We start from the raw sequence: 26,768 nt of genomic DNA, 5'->3' as shown, positions 1-26,768 counted from the left end.
AACACTCTCAGCTTCCATTTGTGCACAGCTCCTCTCTCCCTCAGTTCAAGGGAATTCACATGGACCACCTTCACAACTTAAAATAATGCACCTCGCTCTAGCTCAAAGCCACCTGCTGCAAGGAATGGAGAAAGGCAGTGAACAGAGCTAGAGGGGCCAATTGTATAGCCAGCACCTCTATTTAGCATCTACACAGCGGGACAGAGACACCAACTGATGGTTCCTGCTGAGTTTCGTTCCCAAAATAAACAAGCCCTTGTAGCTGAGCTGCAGAAGATTTTACTTTCACGAAGCTGCCATGGGTTTCTATTCCCTTTGGCGGAAGCAGCCTGTCTGAAACTCCTGCAGAAGTTAGGGGCTACTGGCCTCCTGAAAATCAGGCCCTGAGGTCTTAACCCCATACAGCAAGATCCAGCTCATGCCAAGTCACCAAGAGGGAAAAAATGCCCTGTCCTCCTCTGCCAATCATGCCCTAGAAGTCTAGGAGTTGGAGAGAAGTGACTTGCAGTTTGGGATCAAGATCCTGGGGCCTGCGTTTTACCAGGTGCTTTGAGGAGGGGGGTGATCGTAAGTTGGACACTAATCACTTGTGAAACCCTCAGGCAAAGGGTGGTCCTGCAGCACTGCAGGGGGCAAGGCAAAGCCCCCACCCCCAAAGGGAAACAGCTTTTCCTATCACCTATACACACTGCGAGCAGCCCCTGTTTACACCAGCCAATACAACTGACTGCACTGAGCCAAGCCTTACTGCTGCATGGTGCCCTGGAGCAGCCCCTGGGAGTCCCCTGAGGGATCCCGCCTGGCACTAGGTCACTGAGGAGGCTTTCCCAGGCCAGAGGGAACACAGACAGACTGGGGGTTTGGTTCTGAGCTTCTGTTCTGCTTCGCTCTTTCACTTCCATTGCCGCTTCCTTCTTTCAGTCTCCAATGGGACCACACCCTCAGAAGGGCAAGTCCTGTCCCCTGCTAGCCCACTGGGGCATGTCCACCAGGCAGAAAGCTGCCAGCTGGGAGGGAGGGTGGATGAGAGACGCTAAGGATCTTAGAAGGGATAAAGAACCTTTAATTAATTCAAGCGATTTCCCCCACCCCCATTATCAGTATTAGCACAATACCTGGGGCCCCCCACTCAGAGCAGGACCCCAAATACGGAACCAAGGTACCATTTCCTTCCCAACGAGCCTGACCCATACAGAATCTACACCCTCAAAACAGCAGAATTTTATTCTACACTGCACCTCCTCCTCCACAATCCATCCTTTAATGTCACCCCCCAGGAGAGGACGCCCTCCCCTGTCCCAAGACGCTGGCTTCCCTAGGATGTGCGCTGCCTTGAGTATTATGGCTTCTACCTTAAACATCCCCTCCCCCCCCAACCCTGGTCCCTGCCCCCCACCTTATGTACATCTGTAAGCTCTGTCCCCTGTGAGTTTTTTGAGGTCTGCTTTCCAAGGCTTTGACCACAATGTTGATACCATGGACGGCCACACGTGACCCGCCCCGATCTAGTGGATGGCCACGTGACGCCGTAGACAGCCATGTGACTCGCCAACGCTAAGTGCTCGCTGAGATCATGGAAGGTCAAATGACAGGCCACAGGCATGCTCAGCAACATCATGGATAGCACAGGCATGCTCAACGTGTTGATATGGTAGAGGGCCCTGCTCAGCACACGTCAATACCGTGGACACCCACGTTTGGCGACGCTGTGGCTGGTCACGTGACGGGCATGGCCATGCTTCACAGGCATCAACGCTGTAGCCAGCCACGTGCCGAACCACACTGAGCGCATCTTGATGCCGCACACGGTCACGTGACGGGCACGGCCCCCCTCCACGCCCGTCGTTCAGCGGACGAAAAGGGGCTTGTGGACCCTCTTGTGCCGGTTGAGCGTGGCGCTCTTGGCAAAACTCTCCCCGCACTCCACGCAGATGAAGGGCTCGTGCCCGTGGGCTTCAGCCCGGTGGCGCTCCAGCTCCGCGCTCTCGCGGAAGGCCTGGCCGCACTCGGGGCAGGGCTGGCTCTGGCGGGCGGCGTGGAGCCGCTGGTGCTTGAGGAGGTTGGTGCTCTGGGTGAAGCCGCGGCCACACTCGGTGCAGCGGTGAGGACGGGCGCCCGAGTGGGTGCGCTGGTGCTTGATGAGGTTCTTGCTCTGGGTGAAGCTCTTGCCGCACTCCCCGCATTGGTAGGGCTTCTCGCCGGTGTGGATGCGCTGGTGCTGGATGAGGTTGGAGCTCCAGCTGAAGCTCTTGCCGCAGTCGCCGCAGCGGTAGGGCTTCTCGCCGGTGTGGGTACGCCGGTGCTGCACCAGGTGCGAGTTCTGGCTGAAGCTTTTGCCGCACTCGCTGCAGGTGCTGGGCCGCTCGCCGGTGTGAGTCCGCTGGTGCCGCAGCAGCTTCGACCAGTGGCTGAAGCTCTTGCCGCACTCGTTACAGATGAAGGGCCGTTGCCGGCTGGTGGCACCACGGTGCCGCACCACCATCCCCCCCTCTTCCTCCTGCCCGCCAGCCAACTCCACCAACTCGCCGCCATAGGCAGGGGGCGGCCCTGCCGGGCTCTCCGGCCCCCGGGCTTTGGCGCTGCCCCCGTCAGCTCTCTGGGGAGCCTTCTTCTTGGGCTTCTTGGCCAGCGGGCTGTGGGGGATGACGGTTTGGATGATCTCGTGCTGAAGCTCCTCCTCGCTCTCGCTCACGATGCCGTCGTCAGCTGGAAAGCAAAGGGGAGCCGGGGTCGGCACAAACGCACAGCCCTGGGGCTCTGTCTGGAAGCCAGGGCTGAGCACTGCAGGGCCGCCCAAGGGATCGGAGGTCCTGTTGCCATTAAAATTCACAGCAACCAGGTATTTGGATTCTCCAGGCAGCTTCGAAAGTCTCCCCCATAGTCCTCAAGGTGGGAGAGACGGCAGAGGCCAGTTCTCATTTCAAACCCCACCCCTCCCAGCAGAGGCCCCAAGCTTCCCCTCAGCTTGGCTGGGGTGACAAGAGTGACCCACAGAACCCATGAGAACTGGATGGGGAAGCCTTTGGCTGGAAGTGCGGGGGGGAGGGGGGCGGTGTATTTACAGCCCAGGACCCATAAGACATGGGAACCTCCCCTTTTCCCCACCCACCCTGTCCCGGGACACCATATGGAAGAGAATGGGCATGGGGTGGGGAGGGGGGAGAGAAGCCCAGCTGCCTTGCACCCTGAAAACAACCCCTTCCTAGCAAACCCTGCAAAACTGGAGCACACAGGGACCCCCTCCTTAGCAGAACCCCCAACTCAAAGCTGGTGGGATGGGACACTCGTCAGAGAGAGGGGTCTCCACAAAGCAACACCAAGCTTTGCCCCATGCAGGGAGGACAGGCGGAGGAAAGATCCCAGGGACCAGGGGGGGAGGGATGGAACTAGGTCACCCTTTTGATGCTAGCAATTTAATGGAGGAATTAAAGCCACCCAAGGGGCACAGGGAGTTCACCCTGAAGGCTCCTCAAGGCACCAGCCTGCCGAGGACCCTGCACTCAGTAACCCCCAGGCACCCTCTTCCCTTCAAATCAAAGCCACTTGGCAAGTGAAACAGCAAGTTGCGCCGAGGGGAGGGGCCTCTCAGGAGTCTCATGGAATTGGCAGGGAGCCATGAGTGACACCTGCATCCATGTGGGAAGGATGGCCCGGTGGTCAGGCCACTAGCCTAGGACTTGGCAGACCCAGGGGGTTCGAGTCCTTGCTCTGCCACAGACTTCCTGTGTGACCCTGAGCTAATCTCTTAGCCTCAGTTCCCCCTCTGGATAATGAGGACACCCAGCCCTGCCTCAGAGAGATGCGTGAGGATAACTCCATTGACAACTGGGAGGTGCTTAGATACAATGTGAATGGGGCCAGACAGGTATCATACACTGCGCAAGGAGCGCTAGGCTAGGACAGATGGAACAAAGAGTCCCCTCCATCCCCTGGGTCTCAGCTCCCTCCACCCACACTTCACCAAATCGGTGGCTCCTGGGCTGGCTTCGCGTCCATCCTCACCTATGTAGACTCGTCGAACAATATCGGGGTCGTCAGAGTCATGGAGCTCCACCACGCACGGCTCTTCTTGCTCCATTGGGGGTGGGAAAGGAGACGTGAGGAGTCAGGAATCTTGCTAACGGGAGAGAGAACAGAACACAGGCCATTAACTCTCTGCCCCACAGCAGCGTCACCACTGCTCACACCCTACAGAGCCCGTTCCCCACGCGTGCAGCCATTGAATCGGACATGAGATGGAGCTCAGCAGTAAGCCCAAGAGGGATCACTGTGATCTCACAGCCTGATCTCCTGCAGAGCACAGGCCAGAGAAACTCAGCTAGCGAGTCCTGCCCTGAGCCCAACGGGTGAGTTAGAGGCATCAGATTGCTGTGAATGAGGCGAGTGCCGACCAGCTGAAGCACTTCTTAGCCGTCAGGTGCCTGAATTTCCTAGAAAAATCTGGCCCTAAGTGACTTTGCCCAAGGTCAGTGGCAGAGCAGGGAATTGAACCCAGATCTCCAGGCTGCTGCCCTGACCACTAGGCCATCCCTCCTTCCTTTGAAGGGCTTTGATTGCATCCCAGTGCAAATCTAGCTCTTCCAGGAGCTTCTCCTGAGATCTCAGGTTAACGCTTCACAGAACTGCTTCAGCGGGAAGGCGAGGAAACATCTGACCCGTCGGTAAGGAGCCCGGGCAAAGCGTATTACATGGGCTAGTGAGACACAGACTAGCTAACCCCGCCGTGGGCTAGCTCAGCTCCCGTTTCGGCACCATTATTTTCAGAGCTCAGGAACACTCTTGGAAAACCCAACCTCGCTTTCGGGTGTTGAGCCCCTGAAAACCCAGCCCCATGTGTCTAGTTCCCAGTGTTGCACCATCCCTGTTCTGAGCAACAGGCATTGCCAGCCACAGGTATAGAGCGCCACCGCCCAGGTAATCTAGGTGCCAAGGCTGCGATTGCTCCCCAGAGCTGCCTGGGGAATTCAGTCACCCCAACTCCCGTTGGTTTTAGCCCAACCTGACACTCCCATGCCAGGGTTCCTCTAACAGGCATGTGCTGTAAAGGGACAGTGGGACATCTCTGCACCGTTACCTGCACTCCGAGAGGCGTGGGTCAGGGTTTCCAATGCAGGCGGCGCCGTGGCAATTCAAAGGCTATTTTCCCACCTTGCCCCCCTCTCTCTGCACTGTGTTGCTGTGGCTGGATGCACTTGAAGACCTAATGGAGAAAGCAAAGCAAGTAAGAACCCTTATCATTACCTGGTCATCAGCAGTACAGCAGCTTATATCCTTCTCACACCGCTCTGGGGTTGTGGGGGGCATGAGTCTCATTGCAACTGGGGCACAGGGAGATAGAATACTTAGCTCTTAAATAGCTCAATGGGCTTGGCAAATGAGGTCACACAGTCCTTGGCCCCATTTTACAGATGGGGAAACTGAGGCATGGAGCAGCTAAGTGACTGGTCCGAGGAGTCAGGCAGGAAGTCTGTGGCAGAGCAAGGAACTGAACCCAGGTCTCTGGAGATCCAGGCTAGTGCGCTAGTCCCCCTTCCTCTCCTAGTCATCTACACGAGGGTGAGTCAGGAGGGACTGCACTGAAGTCTCTAGACCAGGGGTAGGCAATCTATAGCACGTGAGCTGGTTTTCAGCGGCACTCACTGCCCGGGTCCTGGCCACCAGTCTGGGGGGCTCTGCATTTTAATTTAACTTTAAATAAAGCTTCTTAAAAACCTCATTTACTTTACGTACAACAATAGTTTAGTTACATATTATAGACTTACAGAAAGAGACCATTGAGAAATGTTCAAGTGTATGACTGGCACGCGACACCTTAAATTAGAGTGAATAAATGAAGACTCGGCCTGCCGCTCCTGAAAGGTTGCCGACCCCTGCTCTAGAGAGACAGCCGCAGAAAACTGGGGAGGGGGGAGAATCCAGCCCAGAGTTTTCACTCCCTGCTCCTAAGAACTGAAGTCAACATCTTCCACAAAGCAGCTATTGATTTTGAGGGCCTCGATCTTTGGGAGTCCAGCTTGAGGCCCCCACGGCTCTGTTCCAGGGGGGCAGGATAATATTATGACATGAGGCTTTTTTAGTAAGGTAAGATCTAGTCACTTCTCTTTGGAACACAGGACTGGAAGGGACCTCCTGAGTCACAGAGGCCAGTCCCTTGTTACCGCATGCAGACCAGTCATACAATCCTGTTCATAAATGTATCAAGCTCCAGCTTTAAGCTCGTTAAGGTGTTAGCCTCCCGCTAGGAGTCATGGAGGGGCAATTCCAGAACCTCCCTCCTCTGACGGTTAGAAACCTTCGGATCTCCAGCCAGAAATTATTTCTGGCCAGTTTCTCCCCACTTGTTCTTGTGCCAGCACAAGTTCTCTTTTAAACTGAAGATTCAACCTGAAAAAAAGAAAATCCGGGGAGAGGGAGGGGAGACAAAATAATCCAAAACACAGTCTCTAGGGCAGGAACCATCCCTGTTTGTACAGCACCTAGTGCAACATGGTCCTGATCTGTGACTACAGCTCCGAGGTTCTACTGCGATACCAATATTAAGTTCTTACAAGGGAAGTGGTTTGTGGGGGTGGATCAGTCCTTCAGGAAATGGGGCCTGTTTTCAGAGCTTTCAAAAAAAAATTATTAAAAAAATGAAAAAAAAATTCTTACAAAGTCACCATTTTTGTTTTAAACAGAACTAATTCCTTAGTTTGCTGTTGTTCTGGTTTGCAGTGCTGGAGTGCCCAGAGACCCCCCTCCCCAACTGAGATCACATCTCCCTCCTGTTCCTTCCTATTGTAAGGAGATGCTTTAAGGCTGAAATACCTGTTCCTGGCAGCTTTACCAGCTGGGAGATGGAGGGGACAATCCTGGTAAAGAGCAATGTCACTTGGGACAGATCAGCTGGGTTTGAGGGAGGAAAGGAGCCTGGTTTTTAGAGACTGCATCCGATGAAGCGAGCTGTAGCTCACAAAAGCTTATGCTCTAATAAGCGTGTTCGTCTCGAAGGTGCTACAAGTCCTCCTGTTCTGGTTGCGGATACAGACTGACCCGGCTGCTCCTCTGAAGCCTGTCAACCCAAAGGCTCACCCGGAGTGTCGCAACGGCCTGCAGTTGTGTGCACCCAACGGAACAATTTCTTCCCCCTCCGGTAACTGATGGCAAAGTTGGTAAAGGAGAACAAAGTGGCGGTGAATCATCCCCCGGCAGGGAGGGAGAAAGCTGGCAGGTTCCAGCAGACATTAGCCACCCACTGCTCTCAAACTCAGGGGGCAGGGGCCCCGAGTCCCATCTGGGCTCAGGGGCCAGGCAGCCATGGATCTCCCCCCGCCCCCCCCCCGGCACCCAGCTGCCCAGATCAGGACACACCCCCCCATCGCCCCCCAGCTGCCTGGATCTCGCTCCTCCAATCACCCCCCAGCTGCCCGCAAATCGCGCCCCGCCCCCAGGATCAGGACCCCCCCGCAGCTGCCCGGATCTCGCCCCCCATCACCCCCCCCCCATCTGCCCGCAAATCGAGCCCCGACCCCAGGTGCCAGGATCAGGACCGACCCCCCCCATAACCCCCCAGCTGCCCGGATCTCGCCCCCGCCCCCACCCCGAGGTGCCAGGATCAGGACCCCCCCCCCATTGCCCTCCCCCTGCTCGGATCGCTCCCCGCTGGCTGCCCGGATCGGGGCCCCCCCCGCCGCGCTGGTGCCCCCGTTCCCGGCCCAGCCCCCCCCGCCGCTCACCGCTCGGCCCGGGCTCGGGCGCAGCCAGGTGCGGGGGCTGCTGGGAACAGGAAGGTCCCTGCGCGGCCACCCGCTCCCCGCCCCCCGCATTTCCTGGAGAGCTCTAGGAACGGGCGGAGCCGCGGCTCTATGGTGGGGGGAGGGGTCAGGCTCTACGGGGCGGGGGGGGGGTCAGGCTCCGCTCCGCGGCCGGGGGGCTCAGGCTCTATGGGGCGGGGGGGGGGGTCAGGCTCCGCTCCGCAGCCGGGGGGGTCAGGCTCTATGGGGCGGGGGGGGTCAGGCTCCGCTCCGCGGCCGGGGGGGTCAGGCTCTACGGGGCGGGGGGGGGGGGGTCAGGCTCCGCTCCGCAGCCGGGGGGCTCAGGCTCCGCTCCGCGGCCGGGGGGGGTCGGGCTCTATGGGGCGGGGGGGGTCAGGCTCTACGGGGGGGGTCAGGCTCCGCTCCGCGGCAGGGGGAGGTCAGGCTCTATGGGGCGGGGGGGGGGTCAGGCTCCGCTCCGCAGCCGGGGGGCTCAGGCTCCGCTCCGCGGCCGGGGGGGGTCAGGCTCTACGGGGCGGGGGGGGGTCAGGCTCCGCTCCGCGGCAGGGGGAGGTCAGGCTCTATGGGGCGGGGGGGGTCAGGCTCCGCTCCGCGGCAGGGGGAGGTCAGGCTCTATGGGGCGGGGGGGGGTCAGGCTCCGCTCCGCAGCCGGGGGGCTCAGGCTCCGCTCCGCGGCCGGGGGGGGTCAGGCTCTACGGGGCGGGGGGGGGGTCAGGCTCCGCTCCGCGGCAGGGGGAGGTCAGGCTCTATGGGGCGGGGGGGGTCAGGCTCCGCTCCGCGGCAGGGGGAGGTCAGGCTCTATGGGGCGGGGGGGGGGTCAGGCTCCGCTCCGCGGCCGGGGGAGGTCAGGCTCTGTGGGGCGGGGGGGGGGTCAGGCTCTACGGGGCGGGTCAGGCTCCGCTCCGCGGCAGGGGGAGGTCAGGCTCTATGACGGGGGGGGGTCAGGCTCCGTTCTGTGGTCGGGGGGGAAGAAAGGGGTCAGGCTCTGGGGGGGAGGGTCCAGGAGGCTGAAGCCATATTTTAGTAGGGGATTTTTTCAAGACACAAAAGGGCATTAAGGACCCAGCTTCCCGCCCCCCCATCTCACACTGACTTCACCCCCCCCACACACCCAACTCTCACCAAACTCCCCCAACTTCCCCGTCTGGCCCCCAACTCCCACCCACCGCCTCTCCTGCCCCCCAACTCCCAGCAACCTCCTGTCGACAACACCCCCGCTCCCCCAACTCCCAGGTTCCCCAGCTCCCACCCATCACTCCAAGTCCTCTCGACACCTTTAACAAATCTTCATCCCTAATTTATGGGCCTGGATGGACGGACACACACACAATAGGGTGACCAGATGTCTCATTTTAAAAGGACAGTCCTGCTTTTTTGGGACATTTTCTTATATAGGCGCCTGTTGCCCCCTGCCCTGTTTTTTCACTGTTGCTAGTTGCCCTGCCGCGTTGCTAGTTGGTCACCCCCCACACACACACACACCTCTCAACCCCAGCAGAGCTACCTAGGAATTGCCAGGCTGAATCAGACCCTCTAGCCCACTGTCCTAATCTCAGACACTGGCCAGTGCCAGATGCCCCAGAGGAAGGTGTTTGTGGGATAATCTGCCCCTCAATTTTAGGTCTCCTCCTGGCCTCTAATCAAGCTCTGGGTTTAATATCCTTTCCACAATTTCAACTGTCAACTCTTCTTAGTCACAGAAATGTTCCAGTCCTTTTGGCATCTTGCTAATTTCTTGTGGCAATGAGTTCTGCAGGCTAACGACGTGGCATGTGAGGAAAAGTATTTCTTCTGCTCAGTTCTGAATTCAACCATCTTTCGTGTTATTAAGTGTCCCCCTGTTTTTGTGTCATGAGACAGGGAGAACAGAAGCTCCACATCTACCTCCAAGTGACACCCATGGGACGTTTGCACAAAGACAGTGATATGGCCCAACTCAGCGGTCACTATAAAGTGCTCAGTGTTTTACTAACACATGCAGGACTCCTCAGTGGGGGAATCTGCTGCTACTCCTACCTTTTGCTTCTCTTCCTTCTCCATCGTCCTTCCTCTTTTTCTCTCTCTCCTTTCCTTGTCTCACTCCTTTCTTCCCTGCAGCAAATCTCAGTCCTCCCACTGGGTTTAACCCCACCCCCCTTTCACATCCCATCTGGGCTAATACTCGACAATGAAGGGTTAACATTGACATTTTAAATGAGTCATCATTAGGCACCAGTGTCAACACCCAAATGTTACAAATGGAGGATGGGAGGTTCACACTCTTCAGAGCCAACGTTTCAGGTTGTCTGCAGACATCACTACATTGGGTTACACGTGGTTCAAGATCAGAAATTTATCTTCACACTCATGAGAGCTAGAAACTTAAGGTTTGTGGTTAACACAAAAGTTTAGATTCTGAACATGTCTCACCCACATGAGCATAAATACACCAGGCTAACCTGGCCTGGCCCAGGGGTCAGGTGTCCAACACCCTTACCTTAAATCACTACGGAGACAATTTGGACAGGGAAAGCAACTGGGGTGTTGGGTTGCAAACTTTCTCGGTGGGAGTGCTTCTCAGCCCCCTCCCACCGTAAAATCCGGTTGCACATAGGCGGTGTTAGGCTCTGGCTACACTATGGAGCCTACACTTGAGGTTGTGTCTACACTACCCGCACTACACCGACGTGGCTGCAGCTGTGCTGCTGTAGTGTAGACACTTGCTGCGGCTATGGAAGAGGTTTCGCCTATCATTGTAGTTAATCCACCTCCTCGACAGGCAGCAGCTAGGTCTAGGGAAGAATTCTTCAATCCACCTAGCAGTATTTACACCAGGCTTAGGTCGGCTTAACTACATCTCTCAGCGGCATGAATTTTTCTCACATCCCTGAGAGACTTAGCCAGGTTGACCTAACTTGGAGGTACAGACTGCGCCCGACAGAAGGAGTTTTTCTGCTGGTGTAGGAACACCACCTCCCCGAACGACAGTAGCTGACAGAAGTCCTCTTCTGCTGACAGAGCTGCGTCTACGCTTGGGGTTTTGTGGGTCAGGGCTGTGGGTCAGGGCTGTGGTTCTTTCGCAGCTCTGCCAATATAACTTTTAAGCGTAGACCAGACTTTAGCTACAAGGGCCAGATTTTCAAAATGGTCAGATTCATTTTATGCTCCTAAACAAGGATCAGATTTTCAGAAGAGTTAAGCGCCGTGTACACTGAGCTCTTTTGTAAAACTGGCTCCTCACTCTGGTGCTGAGGTCATCTGAAAATCTGACTCGTCCACACACAAAATGTACCACTTTATGCCGGTATAATTAAAGAGGTACAGCCTACCTAAGGTGGATGCAGTTATACAAGTACAGCTATTCCCAAGTGGGATGGGGAATACGTCATACCTGTATAAGAACGGCCATACTGGGTCAGACCAATGGCCCACTAGCCCAGTATTCTGTCTTCTGACAGTGGCCAGTGCCAGGTGCCCCAGAGGGAATGAACAAAACAGGTAATCAAGTGATCCATCCCCTGTCACCCATTCCCAGCTTTTAGCAAACAGAGGCTAGGGACACCATCCCTGCCCATCCTGGCTAATAGCCATTGATGGACCTATCCTCCATGAACTTATCTAGTTCTTTTTTGAACCTGGTTATAGTCTTGGCCTTCACAAAATCCTCTGGCAGGGAGTTCCACAGGTTGACTGTGCATTGTGTGAAAAAACACTTCCTTTTGTTTGTTTTAAGCCTGCTGCCTATTAATTTCATTTGGTGATCCCTAGTTCTCGTGTTATGAGTAAATAACACTTCCTTATTTACTTTCTCCACACCAATCATGATTTTATAGCCCTCTATCATATCCCCCCTTAGTCATCTCTTTTCCCAGCTGAAAAGCCCCCGTCTTATTAATCTCGGTCAGTGGCAGCGAGGGGAATAGAGGCTGTATCTCCATTGCCTGGGATCTTGATTGTATGTGAGTGCAAAGTCTTATTAATCTCTTCTCATATGTCAGCCATTCCATACTCCTGTAACTGCATTCACACTTGGGATGCTATTGGTATAATTATATTGCTCAGACACTAGAGTAATGGGAACCAGATAAGTACCTTAAATAGACAGACATAATTGTATTGGTACAAAACCTGTGTAGACCAGGCTTGTGTGTTTGCATGATAATCACCATTTTCCAGTTGCTCCGACCTTTAAGCTGAAATCATCCAGGTCCAATTAATTTTTTTAGGAACAGTTTAGCAAAGCCAGTTCAGGCATTTGTGAAGAGGATGAGAAGGGACGATAAGGTACTTTTCTCACTAGGAAAAAAGAAAGTACTCCTTAGTTATTTATTTTTGGAAGCATTAGCACTTTGGGGCAGAAATTTTCACTTGGGTCATAACCGCAGTGGTTTTCTGAGGCACACAACATGAGAAGATCCAGGATTTGTGGGCTTGATACAGAAATGACGGGGAAGGGTTCAGTGATGCCATGCTGTTACCTGCAGCTCTCACGGTCTCAGGATGGAGTCAAACGTAGAGCCTGACTGCAGCCTGACCCAAACCCGATGGGGACAGTGTCAGGTTCAGGATGTCTCTAAAAAAAACCCTACCCTCTTGGGGTCAGGTCATGTCTTCTCCGATCAGGTCAGGTCAACCTCATTCTGCTGGTGGGATTAACACGGCAGTGGGAGCGTACCCTACTCCTGATGGCCAACAGCACCTCCCTGAGCTCTGAGGGCACTGCAGAGGGAGCATGCTGACTACCCCCCAGAGCTGGCTGCAGACAGATGGCGGGCACAAGGAACGAGACGCTCCCACTGGCCTAGCCCCAGGGATGGGGCGGCAGCAGTGCTGACATAAGTTTTGGGGGAAGTATCGGGTTTGGGTCAGTTCGGTTCTAAAAATAACCGAACGTTCTCGGTTCAGGTCAGGCTTTAAAATTAGGCTCAAGCAGACTCAGAACTAGATGAGGTAGGAAAAGGTTGGCAGGAAATTTCTAATACTTCTGGTTTTATTCTCCAAACTTTCCAACAATCTTTTTAGTTAAAAAAAAAGGAATACTTTTTTTTGGGGGGGCGGGGGGAATCTGGTTGTAGGAAAGGGAATTTAGTTTTCAAAATCCAAATATTTTGACCAAAAAATAGCCAATTCCTGGTTTTTTGTTTTCCTTCCTTTCTCTCCTCTTTCACAATGAAGAACCAGAAATGTCTGACCAAAATTCACTCTTTGGCAGTATAAATTTACACATCAGCCCTAAAAAGTTTGTTTTTTAAAAAAAAGTTTTGATGAGAAAAAACAAAACAAAACACACTCAGCCAGCTCAACGCCACACCTGTGAATGGTTCCTTCTGAACGTCAAACTCATTTTCAAGATAGATCGGCACCAAGTCTAAGGGCCAGATTTTCAGAGGAACACAGCACTCTGGTTACCCCATACCTTACCATAAGAATACTTTGCACATTACATCAGCAAATTTCAAAGCACTCTACAAAAGAGAGATTCCCCATGGACAGGTGGGGAAACTGAGGCACAGAGCAATGAAGTGAGTTGCCCAAGGCCATGCAGCAGGCCAATGGCAGAGCTGAGAATGCAATCCTGCTGTTCCTCAGGCTACCAATAAAGAAGCCCATATATTTAAGCCCTTTACAGGTCCCTTTCAAGCAGCACTCAGCCAGAGTTTTGCACCCACACGCAATCAGCATCCAAGGCACTGGAGATACAGGCTCTATTCCCCTCCCTGCCACTGACCTCCTGCTTGACCTTGGGCAAGCTACCCTCCCCTCCCGTGCCTCGATTTCCCCTCCACCCTTGGTCTGTTTAGGAGGGGGGCTCTTTGGGGCAGGGGCTGCCCAGGCAGCGCCCACCCAGCCCTGCTCTCAGTTGGGCCCGCTGGGCGTTACCGCAACGCCTTTAATAATCACTCCGAGTTTTATAAGGCCACATAATTTCTTCCGCCTGCAGTAACTGATTGCACGGTTTGGAAGGCACCACGGAGAACAACGCGGCGATGAATCATCCGCAGGAAGGTGCGGCTGGGCCTGGCTGGTCCCAGGTGACACCAGCCACCCACTGCTCTCAACCCCAGCGGGCCTGGATTCCCACGCGCTCAGCGGGCAGCTCTCCAGCCGCCGCAGCCGCCCCCGCTGACCGGAGCTTCCCCTCTCTCCATCCCCAGCAACGCGCCAGGCTCTGGCCCTCTAATCCCAGCCCTTCCTCACCTCCGTTGTTGGTTGCTGCCCCTCCCCGGGGGCTGCCGCTCCTTGCACCTTCCCAACTCGCCGCTCCAGCTGGGGAAAGCGACTGATTCGGGGTGCCTCCGATGGGGATCCAGGAGCTCCCAGCTGCCAGGCTCCGAGAGCAGGATTAAATGAGTGGCTGGGAACAGGAAGGTCCCTCCGTTATCCCATCCCCCCGGCTGTGATCGCTGGGAGCTGGCAGACCTACCCGCTCCAGGGTTAGAGCCCTGAAGGCACTGGGGGGGGGGGGCATTAACTATTTACTGTGGGATCAATCGGATATGGGGCTCCCCTAAGGTGGCGCATGAAATCTCAGCGCGGCAGCGGCTCCAGGGCAGCTCGCATCGGGGCTGGATCACGAAGCAACCCCCAGCGTTAAAACTCCTGCCTGTTGCCGCTGAAACTCCCTATTGCGGTTGCTCAGAATTTGCACACACCTTGGGCTGACATTTGCCAGGGCAGGCCTTGGCCCAAGGGTGAATGTCTTCGGGAAGATTTAGCGAAGGTGGGGCAGGGGTGGAGGAGTGGAGAAAAACCACCAGAAAAAAACCGACACCACCCAAAACACTGCGGCTTTTTTAAACAGTGGCTCTAAATCTGACCGAAGAACTTCCATGTGCAAATAAAATAATGCTTTAAACACTTTACCCTGGAAATATATTATGGGGCAGGAGGTAGCAGTAGGATAGGTAAGGCCCTCGACCTGCAAAGAACTTGTTTTTATTGATTTGTTCTTTTTTATTATTTGTAATACCATAGTGTGGAGGAGCCCCAGTCACAGGCCAGGACCCTACTGCACTTGTATTAGGTGTATTATGGCAGCACTTAGGAGTCTTGGTCAGGAACCAGGGCCACATTATGCTGGGCACTGTACATTATTTATTAGGTGTATTATGGTAGTGCGTAGAAGGCCCAGTTGTGGACCGGGATGCCACTGTGCAAGGCGCTGTACAAACACAGAACAAAAAGATGGTCTCTGCCCATCTACATATAAGACGAGAGACACCAGATGACGGAATGCAAGGAGACAGCACCGCTCAGCAAACCAGCTGCCTAACTGTGGTCAAGTTTAATAGACCGACTCATTTTCACAAAGTTAAGCACATGCGTAAGGGCTTGTGAGATCAGTTGCTAACTCAGGTACTGGTCTAGCCCCCATCAGCGTAGTATCTGGGCACAATCGGCAATGATCTTCCCAGCCCTTCTGGAATGCATGGCTATTGTTGCTGTTTTACAGATGGGGAAATGGAGCCATGGAGAGGCTAAGGGACTCGCTCAAGGCCACACAGGAAGTCTATGGCAGAGTGGAGAATTGATTGCAGGTCTTCCCAGGCCTAAGCTACTGCTCTAACCACTGCACCATCCTTCCTTTCAAGCTTGAAGTAGAGGGTTCTGCTTCATAGGAGCACTAAACACAGTGGTTAAGGTATGTGTGCGGGTAGGGGAGGGTTTGCCAGGGGGTCACAGACCCCAAACCAGGTAATTGAGGGGCACGCTTTAAGCACTGTCTGACCAGTCAGATTCTCGTTGGTCCTGCTAGACCTCCCCACCCTTTTTTCAGGTCACTTTAAGCACAGGATAAACCTTTGTTTTGTGAAATCTGCACTGGCCAAATCCCCGGGTTCAAAAATCATGGTTCAGGCCTGAAAAATCATGACTTTAAACCATTATGCTCAGTGGTTTGAGCATTGGCCTACTAAACCCAGGGTTGTGAGTTCAATCCTTGAGGGGGCCATTTAGGAGTCTGGGGCAAAAATTGGGAATTGGTCCTGCTTTGAGCAGGGGGTTGGACTAGATGATCTCCTGAGGTCCCTTCCAACCTGGATATTCTATGATTCTATGATTATTTGGAGGTTCTTTTATTTGCCTCCTTTTGGCATCCTGTTTCCCAGCTCTTCTCTGCAATCCTCAGGACTAGAAATGTACCTTAAAAAAAAAAAAAAAAAAAGCTGAGTCTCCCATAATAACAGGACTCCAGAAGCTTGGGCTTTAAAAAAACCACCAAATATCATGATGCCTGGGACAAAATTGCAGGAGCTGATAATGCCATAAAAATCCCCTCAAAATGCCAATAAAGGAAAGGTGGTGGGTACAAAAAATGTAACACCATTTGGGTTTTTCACAGTGGGGCTTCCTGAAAAAATATGTTGCCGGAAGGAGAGTAATAAGAGTTCCAAAATCGCCGCTTCTCCTCAGACAGTTTTTCCTAATATTTAGCCTAAATCTCTTTTGCTGCACTCAAGTCCTTTCCCTTTAACTTCCCGTTCCCATGCTTTTAAAGTTTCGGCCTGGCAAAGAGAAACAGGGTTGGGAGGGGGGCACAGACCCTGACCTCCTTCCCCCCACGGATCCATTTCATAGCTTGAAGCCAGCAGGGACCATTAGATCATCCAGTCTGGCCCCTGTATTTCACCCAGTTCCCTAACCTGCTCTAGGGGTTAGGTGCAGAAGGGTGGGACAGGCGCCCTGGCCACTGCATGGGGTGGTCAGTTTGGCCCTAGAAGTGTTTTCACCCTTTGAAAGGCTTAAACCCATAGAGATCCTCCAGCTCTCCCGGTGCGGGGCGGGAGGGGGGATTTAATGCAGCAAGGACCTTCCTGTTGCCTGAATCCTGGCGGTGTCTGATCTCTGCTGCGGGCAGCCCCTGCTGCCTGGGTCCCCCAGCTCCAGCGGGGACGCCGCTCTGCCCCGAGAGCCCAAGAGACTCAAGCAACCCCCCAGCAGGAGCGGTGAGTGGGGCGGAGAGGATCCGATCCTGGGGGGAGGCCGCCCTAGGGGAGGGGAAAAGCAAAGGAAGAGGAGAGGACGGCTGCTGCCTGGAGCAGGCAGCCAGAGGAGAAACGGGATCAGGCCCTGGGTGGCAGCTGGGGCAAGGAGGAAGGAGGAGGTCCAGCTGTCTGAAGCAGAGATAACACGGTGAGGGGGCTATGCAGCCTTCAGCCCTGTCGTTCCCTCCAGCCAGTCTTTCCGTGCCTCGGTTTCCCTGTCAGCAACGCAGGGATGGTAACGCCGCCCTCACACTGCAGGATGGTGTGGGATCAGTGGGGCAGGGCTGGTAAACGCTTTGAGATGCTCCGGTGGAAGGTGCTGCAGAAACTGGTGAAAAAGGATGTAAGCAGAAATGATTGTGTATTACAACAGCGCCCTGCGCTCAGGGACCTGTGGTACCGGGTGCCGCCCAGACCCAGAGCGGGAGACGCTCCTGGTCCCAAAGAGAGCACCTCCTAAATAGACAAGACAGGCAAAGGGTGGGAGGGAAACTGAGGCACGAGTGGGGAAAGTGACTTGCCCAAGGTCATGCACAGCAGTTTGGTAGCAGGTCTGGGAGTGGAATTCCGGACTCCTGGGACCCAGCCACTAGACCACCTGCAGCCTCCCAGACATGCAAAAAGCAGCCATGGCAAATGTGTTGTTATAGCAACTCCTCTCCTTGCTTATTAGCAGGATTTGAACACCTGATCCTGTGCATCACAGGACTGAACTGCAGTCACCCAAGCTGAAGGCCTAACTCTGCTACTTGTTATTAATAGCAGGTAGTTATCCTCTATGGACCATTCACAGAGCCAAACACGTCATACGCTGTCATTAGGGCTACATGCAACTGCTCATGGACTGACTGCTCCTTATGGAGCAGCAGGTGTGCTCAACCCCAGAAGGGACGCAATCAGAACATAGAGACTCATGACCACCCTCTATGGCTAGATGGTGGCGGTGGTAAGGTGGGGTTGCAGTATAGTAAAGGCTGAGAGCCAATGGATAGATCTGGATGACAAAGGGGGAAGGTGGCTGGCTGGCCCAGGTTCTATAGAGTTGATTATTTAAACACCGGTGAGGTTTTAATGTAACTGTTTTTATTATACAGTTAATTATATTAGGGTGCTTAGAGCCTTCTGGTAGATTTGGGTGATTTTTTCAGCCAATTTCTGGTGAAAAATGCAGAATTGGCGACACCAAAACTTTTCACAGTTTTGTGTTTGATTTTGCCAAATTGTTTGTGTCAAAAAAAAAAACCCTCTAAAAAAATTCAGAAAAAAATCAAACCTTTTGACATTTTTGAAACAAAAGGTTTCAATTTATCAACATTTTCCTGAATTTTATTCAAACCAACAAAACCATTAAAAAATGTTTGAAAGAAAAACAAACCCGCTTTGTTCAACCTGCAGTGATTGTGTTTTCAATTTGTCAAAAATTTTGCAAAAAGTGTTCAACCAAAACTGAGCATCTTTTCTTTTTCATTTTTTTGGAATTTGCCAGAGAGCCAAACAATCCATTTTGCCAGCCAGCTCTGCCTCCAATAGATAAATAAGCCACTGCTCTGCGGATGTTTAACAAGTCACAGCACCTCCTGTTACCTCCCACCCTTCTTTTGCAGGTGGTGTGTTCCTAATCCTGACACCCTCTCTCGCATGGAAGAACCCTGTGTCTCAACTCTCCGGCACCCCAGCAAATGGCTGAATCCAAGAGGTGCCTGCAAAGGTAATGAATAATCAGAACTAGAATGAGGGAGAGTGTTTGGATTGTTTCTGGAGGATCCCAAGTGGCTATTAGGCTTGATCTACAATATATGAGAGAGAGAGAGAGCGAGAGAGAGAGAGAGAAAAAAAAAAAAAACAAGATTAGTTTTCAGAGTAGCAGCCGTGTTAGTCTGTATCTGCAAAAAGAAAAGGAGGACTGTAGCTCACGAAAGCTTATGCTCAAATAAATTTGTTAGTCTCTAAGGTGCCACAAGTCCTCCTGTTCTTTTTAAGATTAGTTTTGTGGCGCGAGAAAGTTAGTTTCATGTGTCATACAGAGTCAGAGATCATCACAATGGGCCCTTCTGGCCTTGAAATCTATGAATCTTTGTGGACATCAATAATGAAGACTACGTTATCCAGTCAGAGAACAGAAATGATACCATTTGATTTTGGTGACCAGTTGCACAGTGGTAAAATGCGGTAAAGGCCAGGGGGCCAGCACTGGGTCTATGGACTACTTAATTCCCCCTTCAGCCCTAGTAGTTCAATGGGTCATGAGTGAGCCTCTGCATTGCAGTGAATTTCACCCACTGTGAATGGTGAATGCTTGTCTGAGTATTTGAATGAAGTTCACAAGTAACAGTGATTTGAGGGCTGGAAAAATTAGAGTAGGGAGAAGGTAGGGAGGTAATTTTACCTGGGTATATGGCATTGCTGAGACTGGTACTGGAAGACTGCATCCAGCGCTGGTGTCCACATTTTAAACAGACTTTGAACAACTGGAGAGGGTGCAGAGGAGAGTCACAAAAGTGATTTGGGGGCTGGATAAAATGCCTTACTGTGAGAGACTGACAGAGCTAGGTCTGTTTAACTTAACAAACAGAACATCCAGACGTGACTTGATTACAGTGTACAAAGTACCATCCCAGGGAGAAAATACTGGATACTGAAGGTCTCTTTAATCTAGCGGAGAAAGGCAGCGGTCTCTGGTCCAGTGACTCCGTTCTTCGTTATTTCCTGGTAGGCCTGGGCATTCCCGGTGCTCATACTAAAACCGAATGGTTTGCTCGCCTCGCACCAGAGATTTTCCAAAATCTGGCTGTGCTCCTGGGAGCTGCAGGCTTGGCAAAGGATTTTCTTCTGCTTGGTGGCTAGTGCAAACGCAGGAGGTGGTTCACGGCATTTGCAGCTCACGGGTCAGAATAAAATGGAACGGTTAAACGCCGAGCTGCTCTGTTTGAACTGGGGGATTGCTTCCATTTCCTGGGAGTCCATTGGCTACTCTTGGGATAGCAAGGTCAAAGAACGCCAGCCCATGGGACTGTGGGATAGGATTGGCTGACTCAGGGTCTGAGTCTAGTCTAGCTGCGTCCTCACTGCAAAACGATGGAGTTTGGGTCCGAGTCCCAGCTGGACCCACAGGCTCAAACCCGTCCTCCAATGGGGTCCTGGGGTCCAGGCCTGAGTCAGACAGAGTTGTGTGTAGATGGAAGTGGGGGTTGGGCGCAAGCCTGAATCTGAGCCCAAGTTTACATTGCAGTGTAAACGCACCCTTGGGAAAGGTCTACACGGCAATAAACAATCCATGCCACCAAGTATCAGAGCCTGGGTCAATTGACTCGGGCTCACTGGCCTCAGGCTGCAGGGCTAAACATTGTAGTGTAGATGTTTGACTCAGGCTGGAGTCTGAGCGCGGAGATCCAACCCCCTTGTGGGGATTCAGAGTCGGGCTTCAACCAGCCCAAGTCTGACTATCTACACTGCAGTTTTTAGCCCCATAGCCTAAGCCCCGCAAGCCCGAGTCAGCTGACCCTGCCAGCCACAGCTGTGCCGTGGGTCTTTTATTGCCACGTAGATATACCCTTAGTTTCTGTGCCTCAGTTTCCCCATCTGTACAATGTAGGTAATAGCACTGCCCTGCCTCGCCGCGGGTTGTGAGGATAAATGCGTTAAAGAGTGTGAGGTGCTCAGAAACAGAGGTGATGGGGACCATAGTAAACACCTTAGGTAGAGTGGGGTGAGGAAGTTATCCTGGGGTCATCAGGAGTGGGGGAGAGGGATTGTAGTATCAGGGACCATGTCAGTACTTTAAAGAGCACTGTAGCCATGTCTGAATTCTCCTTTTCATTCCAGCAGATCACCAGATCCTGAGCCAAACTGAGGAGGAGACCCCGCAGCGGGAAGGCACTGGGAAAGCAGAGAGAACTGGAGGGGACGTCTCACAGCAGATCCAGCCTGGGGCAGGGGGAAACCCTGTGGAGCAGGATCACCATGCCTCCACCACCGCACTGGAAAACTCCACAGAGCGGGATCTCCAAGATGTCACCACCAGGAGACCTGGAGGGGACATCTCCCAGCAGAGCTTGTGTGGGGCTGGGGAAAACCCCACTGAGCGGGATCTCCTAGACCCACTGGCATCCCGGCATCCCAGCGTCTGTGCCGACTGCGGGAAAACCTTCAGCCTGAGCTCGAATTTGCTGCGTCACCGTCGTGCCCACCTGGGTCAGAAGCCCTACCGGTGCGTTGAATGCGGCAAGGCCTTCGCCCAGAGCCAGCACCTCCTGGCCCACCAGCGGGTCCACACGGGCGAGCGTCCCTTCCTCTGCACCCAGTGCGGGAAGAGCTTCTCCCAGAGCCAGCACCTGCGCACCCACCGGCAGACCCACGGGGGCCAGCGGCCCCACCAGTGCCCCGAGTGCGGGCAGAGCTTCAGCCAGACCTCCAACCTCCTCAAACACCGCCGGGGCCACCTGGGCCACAAGCCTTTCCAGTGCGCCCAGTGCGGCAAAGGGTTCGGGGAGAGCTCCACCCTGATCCGCCACCAGCGCACCCACACCGGCGAGCGGCCCTACCGCTGCCCGGCCTGTGGCAAGGCCTTCAGCCAGAGCTCCAACCTCCTCAAGCACCAGCGCACCCACACCGGCGAGCGGCCCTACCGCTGCGAGCAGTGCGGCAAGGCCTTCGGCAAGAGCTCCGCCGCCATCCTGCACCAGCGCACCCACACCGGCGAGCGGCCCTACCCCTGCCCCCAGTGCGGCAAGCGCTTCAGCCAGCGCCCCCACCTGGCCGCCCACTGCCGCGTCCACACCGGCGAGAAGCCCTTCGCCTGCCCGCAGTGCGGCCGCATCTTCAGCCAGAGCGCCACCCTGAGCCGGCACCGCCGCACGCACCGGCAGGAGGGGGAGCTGGCAGGGGAGGCGCCCCGGCCGGGAGGAGACAGGGGGGCGGAGAAGGAGGCGCCGTGCGAGAGCAGTGCGCGGTGGGGGGAGCGCGTGGCCGAGGAGCACCGATACGTAAGCTCTGGGGGAGGGGCGACAACCGCAGCGGTTGTTGAGCCTTGAGCCAGGGTAAAACGCGTGGACAGCACCGAGGTGGGGGGGACAGAGAAGCTCTGGCAGGGGGGCGGTGCTAACGGGGGCACACAGAGAGCCTGGTGTGTAGAGTAAAGGGGGAATGGGGGGCACACAGAGCTCCTGGCACGGGGTAGGAGAGATGGGGGGGCACACAGAGCCCCTGGCAGGGGGGAGGGAGAGATGGGGGGGCACACAGAGCCCCTGGCAGGGGGGAGGGAGAGATGGGGGGGCACACAGAGCCCCTGGCAGGGGGGAGGGAGAGATGGGGGGGCACACAGAGCCCCTGGCAGGGAGGAGGGAGAGATGGGGGGGCACACAGAGCCCCTGGCAGGGAGGAGGGAGAGATAGGAGGCACACAGAGCCCCTGGCAGGGGGGAGGGAGAGATGGGGGGGCACACAGAGCCCCTGGCAGGGAGGAGGGAGAGATAGGAGGCACACAGAGCTCCTGGCAGGGGGGAGGGAGAGATGGGGGGGCACACAGAGCCCCTGGCAGAGGGGAGGGAGAGATGGGGGGCACACAGAGACCCTGGCATAGAGGGTTAATTGGGGACACCCATTAACCCAGAGCCCCTGGCATGGGGGCAAGAGGAGAATAAGGGGCACACAGAGCCCCTGGCTTGGCGGTGTCATGAGGGACCCATAGAGCCCCGGCCTTGTGGGAGGACGTGAAGGGGAGTGTTGCAGGGGGTCCCTGAAATAGAGATAATGGAGTGGCTGATATGGGACTTGATTAACAGAGTTAAAGAAGGGTAATATAATTAATGCCCATCAACATGGGTTTATGGAAAATAGATCCTGTCAAACTAATGTGCTATATATTTTTGATGAGGGTACAAGTTTGATTGATGAAGGTAATCGTGTTGACGTAACAGACTGAGACCCCTGGAAGGTGTCTGAGTTGGTACTGTACGACATTTTGATTAAGAAAACTAGAATGCTATAAAATGAACACAGCCCACATTAAATGGTTTAAACCCTGGGGGATTGATCGGTCTGCAAATGTAGCTATAAACAGGGAATCATCATCATCAACGGGGTCTATGTCTAGTGGCGTCCCGCAGGGATCGAGTCTTGGCCCTAACCTGTGTCACATTTTTACAATGGCTTGGCAGAAAAGAGAAAAGCATCACTGATGACACACACACTGGGGGGCGTGGTTAACAGTGAAGGGGACAGGTTACTGATACAGAGCGAGCTGGATCGCTTGCTAAGCTGAATGCAAGCAAACAATGTGCATTATAATAGGACTACATGTAAATGTATACCTCTGGGAACAAAGACTGTTGGCCATAGTTACAGGATGAGGGACTCATTCCCGGGAAGCAGTGATTCTGAAAAGGCTTTGGGGGTTGTGGTAGATAATGAGCTCCCGATGCAATTGGCTAATACAATCCTTGGATGCATAAACAGGGGAATCTTGAGTAGGAACAGTCGTGGTGTTTTATCTTTATGTTTGGCACTGGTGCAAGGGGGTGGCCAGATGTCTGGTTTTCAACTGGAAAGTCCAGTCAAAAAGGGAGCCTGACAGTGTCCGGTCAGAGCTACTGACCGGACACCCAAAGTCCAGTTACTGCGGGCAGGGAGGCGCCAGGTCATCACCCGCGCCAGCCCCGACTCAGCAGGGGCCACCTCCTACCTGCCACAGCTCCCAGCCTCTGCTCTGCAGGCGAGTCCCACCTGACCCAGGAGAGGAGAGGGGAAAAGCAGCAAGCGAGGTGGGGCTGGGGGAAGAGGAGCAAATGGGGGCAGGGTCTTGGGGGAAGAGGCGGGGCAGGGGAGGGACCTCCAGGGGAAGAGATGGAGCAGGGGAGGTTCCAGCACTTCAGCTGGAGTGTCCGGTTTTTAAATATTACAAAGTCTGGTGCGTGCTCCTGGAATCCTGGGTCCAGTTCTGCTGTCCACAGTTCAAGATGGCTGTGGATAAATTGGAGCTGGTTCAGAGATGAGCTAGGAGAATACTTAAAGGTTAGAAAACATGCCTTATAGTGAAGACTCAAGGAGCTCAATCTAGTTAGCTTAACAAAGAGATTGATTACAGTCTGGAAGTTTCTACATGGGGAACAAAATTTGACCATAGCAGGCTACTCAATCTAGCAGACAACTACATAACAGGAGCCAGTGGCTGGAAGTTGAAGTGAAACAAATTCAGACGAGAAATAAGGCACTTTTTTAACAGTGAGGGTAAGTAACCATTGGCTCATCTTAGCAGCATGGGAAATTTCAGCTCACAAGGTTTAAGTCTGGCAAAGTTATAAGCAACTGAAAACACTTCTTATAGGGTTGTGAGCTCAATCCTTGAGGGGGCCATTTAGGGATCTGGGGCAAACATTGGGGATTGGTCCTGCTTTGAGCAGGGGGTGCGACTAGATACCTCCTGAGGTCCCTTCCAACCCTGATAGTCTATGATTAACCTTAACTAGACGTGTTGCTACTGACTTATAATAAAGATGTGGCTGAAGAATACATGTCCAAATCCTGCCAAGCAAACAGGAGGCTCTTGTGGAAAATGATGTATTCCAGATGGTTACCAATGATACCGGCCAGGCTGAATTTTTAAACATCTAAAGAATTGTTACTATTGTCTGTATCTCCGCAGGGCTACTCCGGCCTGTGACATACTTGGACTGCGGAAACAGCGTCACAGATGTAAAGACCGGGCGCTAGCTCAAAGCTCAAGTAACCATACCTCCAACTGGTGGTATTTCCATCAAAGTAGGCTCCAGAACATGGTGGGCGTTGTACAGATTTTTTTTCCCCCTTCTCTTCTCTTGTGTTATTTCTTGACTTACTTCCTATCCTCAGGGATTGTTTTCTTCTTTGGGAGAGAAGCGAGAATGGCAGAACTAAAGACTTCCTAGTGCTAGTGGATGGCGGGGGAATTGAACCTGGGACTTATGTATCTTGAAGCGTGGGCCTGCACGGTCCGAGCTAAAAGAGCATCTTCACTCAGCCAAGGCTGTTATGTGCTGATATAACCTCCCAGCTACCTCGAGAAGGAACCAGCACACAGCTCTGAGTGTGGGTTAAATCAGCTTCTCTTCTAAGCGTTGATTTAAAGCAGCAGGCCACATGGACTTAAACAGAAAGACTGCGTGAGAGAATATTCCTGGCACTTAAAAAAAAAAAAATCAACTGCAAGGCTGGACTGGCTGGTATGCCCAACACCTCTGTGAGCTGCTGCCGCCTGGAGAGATGGCTGAGAGGCAGAGGAGAAGGGTGAAAAGCAAAGGAACCAGACTCAGTGTCAAAATTTGCCCAGTTGTTCGTCTTTCCTCTTGCATGCGTGGGTCTGTGGTGTGGCAGTAAATGAGCAGAACAAAGGAGGGTTACGGGGCAGCACCACGACACCCCCTAGTGGGGTCGGCAGCGGGGCTGGGATCTCGGCGTCCTGATGCTAAATGGGTCAGCGTCTACTGCCCGAGTGAAGTTGGCCCAGCAGGGTTGTGTATATGGTCCTGCCGCTAGCCGGGGACGCAGCCACACTGTCTGCCAGGGTGGGATGTGACAGAGATCACAGATGCCATTTCATTTACTGACCAAATGAGCTGGGGTTTTGGCCTCCCGATCAGCTGTGACCTGGGAAAGCCACCGGCTGACCCAGCTTTTAAGCTAATAAAACACGTCCAATTATCACCAACCAGACCCTGTTTATTTGATTGATAATGACTGGTCTCTGCTTTTCTGTTGCTCCTCCCCCTGCCCCACAGACAGAGCAGTAACGGTGGGGGCCTGCCTGGGCCCATAGCTTTGCCCATGGCATTGCATTAATTCTGTTAATGGTACAGGTATGGTCAGCGGGGCAGCAGCTGCTCCCAGCTCAGCATCCAGAGCTGCTGCAGGTGAAGTAGCAGGCCCCTTCACTCCACCTCCACCGGCATGAGTCAATCACCTGTTTAAAAATCCCAGGGTCCGGATCGGGGCAAACATTTGAAATTCCGAATCAAATACAAATTTTCTAGCGCCACTGCTCGGATGCCACTGGCAACAGCCACTCTTTGAACCCACTGATCTGAGCGAGGCGCGGAACGCCTGGCTTTTGTGGCCCGTCGCACCAGCAGATGACAGTAGGTTTTAAGTGGAACGCTCGCTTTTAAGGCTGTCTCATGGCGGGATGCAGCCAACCCAGAGCTGCAGCCTGTAAAGGCTTAATTGGGCTGCGGAGCTAGGAATAAGGTGACTCCAGGAGCTGAAGGAAAACAGCAACTCCGGCATGTCTGTTCCTGTGAGCCCCAGTCTCTTCCTAAGCTTCCTCAAGCGTGCCCAGTAGGCCAGTGGTTCCCTGGGGGGGCCAGGAGTAGGTTTCAGGGGGATCACAAAGCAGGGCCAGTGTTGGACCATGGGCCCAAGCAGTTGCCCTGCTTGCTACCCCCTAATGCCAGCCCTGGCTTTTAGATGCAGAAAACCAGGTATTGTGGCGAAGTTTTTACAGCGTATGGGGGTGGGGGGGGGAGAGAAAACGGTTGAAAACCCCTGCAGTAGGCAACCACCCCTGCCTGGACCGCTATGCAGCCTTGTGAGCTACTCCCACGTGCAGGGCGAGGCTGACAAGGTGCTGCCGGCTGCATAACCCTCGAGCAAAGTGAGATGGGGTGGGGAGGAGGAAAGCCTCCCCAGCCTCCAGCACCAAATGGGCCCTCGGTGGGCCTGATGTGAGTGGCAGTTCCCACCAAAATCAATAGGGCCATTGCTCGGCCAATAAAAATAAAGCCTGGGGGCTGAGATTTGTGCTGGCCTGCGGCTGGCCTGCCCTTGACACCAGGGTGCAAACGCTGCACAGGTGAGTAGGCTGGTACCTTGCTGCTCATTTCCCACCTGCGTGGCATGAGGTGAGACACACAGTGATGGAGAATTGAGCCGATTATTGGGGTTCTTTTTCCCTCTTTCCTGTTTTTTTTCCTCCCTTTGCTCATGTTTTCCATTAACTAAGTCCAGTCCTGCCCCCTGCTCTCTGCGGCAGGTTCTGGCAAGAGCCCTGAGTGGCAGGGACAGGAAGGAAGGGGCTGAACTCC

At 53.9% G+C, this 26,768-nt stretch overlaps 2 protein-coding genes across 7 annotated transcripts; one reads left to right on the top strand and one right to left on the bottom strand.

Moving 5' to 3' along the window:
- Nucleotides 1-1,199: 1,199 nt before the first annotated feature.
- LOC311510594 (uncharacterized protein) lies at nt 1,200-14,233 on the bottom strand. 4 transcript variants are annotated; one of them, XM_084610377.1, is made up of 5 exons: nt 13,932-14,233; nt 11,900-12,029; nt 5,075-5,200; nt 4,003-4,117; nt 1,200-2,706 (listed from the first exon to the last, which is right to left on the bottom strand). In XM_084610377.1, exons 4-5 carry the CDS (start codon nt 4,076-4,078, stop codon nt 1,847-1,849), a joined length of 936 nt encoding a protein of 311 aa, XP_084466503.1. In that variant the 5' UTR covers nt 4,079-4,117; nt 5,075-5,200; nt 11,900-12,029; nt 13,932-14,233; the 3' UTR covers nt 1,200-1,846. The 4 variants fall into 4 exon arrangements, with proteins under 4 accessions (XP_084466503.1, XP_084466501.1, XP_084466504.1 ...); XM_084610375.1 differs by lacking the exons at nt 11,900-12,029; nt 13,932-14,233 and adding exons at nt 6,808-7,136; nt 7,716-7,855; XM_084610378.1 differs by lacking the exons at nt 11,900-12,029; nt 13,932-14,233 and adding exons at nt 7,072-7,136; nt 7,716-7,855.
- A 743-nt stretch (nt 14,234-14,976) lies between these two features.
- Nucleotides 14,977-25,396, top strand: LOC311510362 (uncharacterized protein). 3 transcript variants are annotated; one of them, XM_084609972.1, is made up of 4 exons: nt 14,977-15,375; nt 18,322-18,425; nt 20,540-21,699; nt 24,356-25,396. In XM_084609972.1, exons 2-4 carry the CDS (start codon nt 18,356-18,358, stop codon nt 24,371-24,373), a joined length of 1,248 nt encoding a protein of 415 aa, XP_084466098.1. In that variant the 5' UTR covers nt 14,977-15,375; nt 18,322-18,355; the 3' UTR covers nt 24,374-25,396. The 3 variants fall into 3 exon arrangements, with proteins under 3 accessions (XP_084466098.1, XP_084466099.1, XP_084466097.1); XM_084609973.1 differs by lacking the exon at nt 14,977-15,375 and adding an exon at nt 16,069-16,678 and having other exon boundaries at nt 20,543-21,699; XM_084609971.1 differs by lacking the exon at nt 14,977-15,375 and adding an exon at nt 16,072-16,678.
- The last annotated feature ends 1,372 nt before the right edge of the window (nt 25,397-26,768 follow it).

Source organism: Lepidochelys olivacea, assembly GCF_965140295.1.
Source record: "Lepidochelys olivacea isolate rLepOli2 genome assembly, chromosome: 20".
Taxonomy (NCBI): Eukaryota; Metazoa; Chordata; order Testudines; family Cheloniidae; genus Lepidochelys; species Lepidochelys olivacea.
The sequence above is the reverse complement of the archived record's forward strand: the minus strand, read 5'-3'. Positions and strand labels throughout refer to the sequence as shown.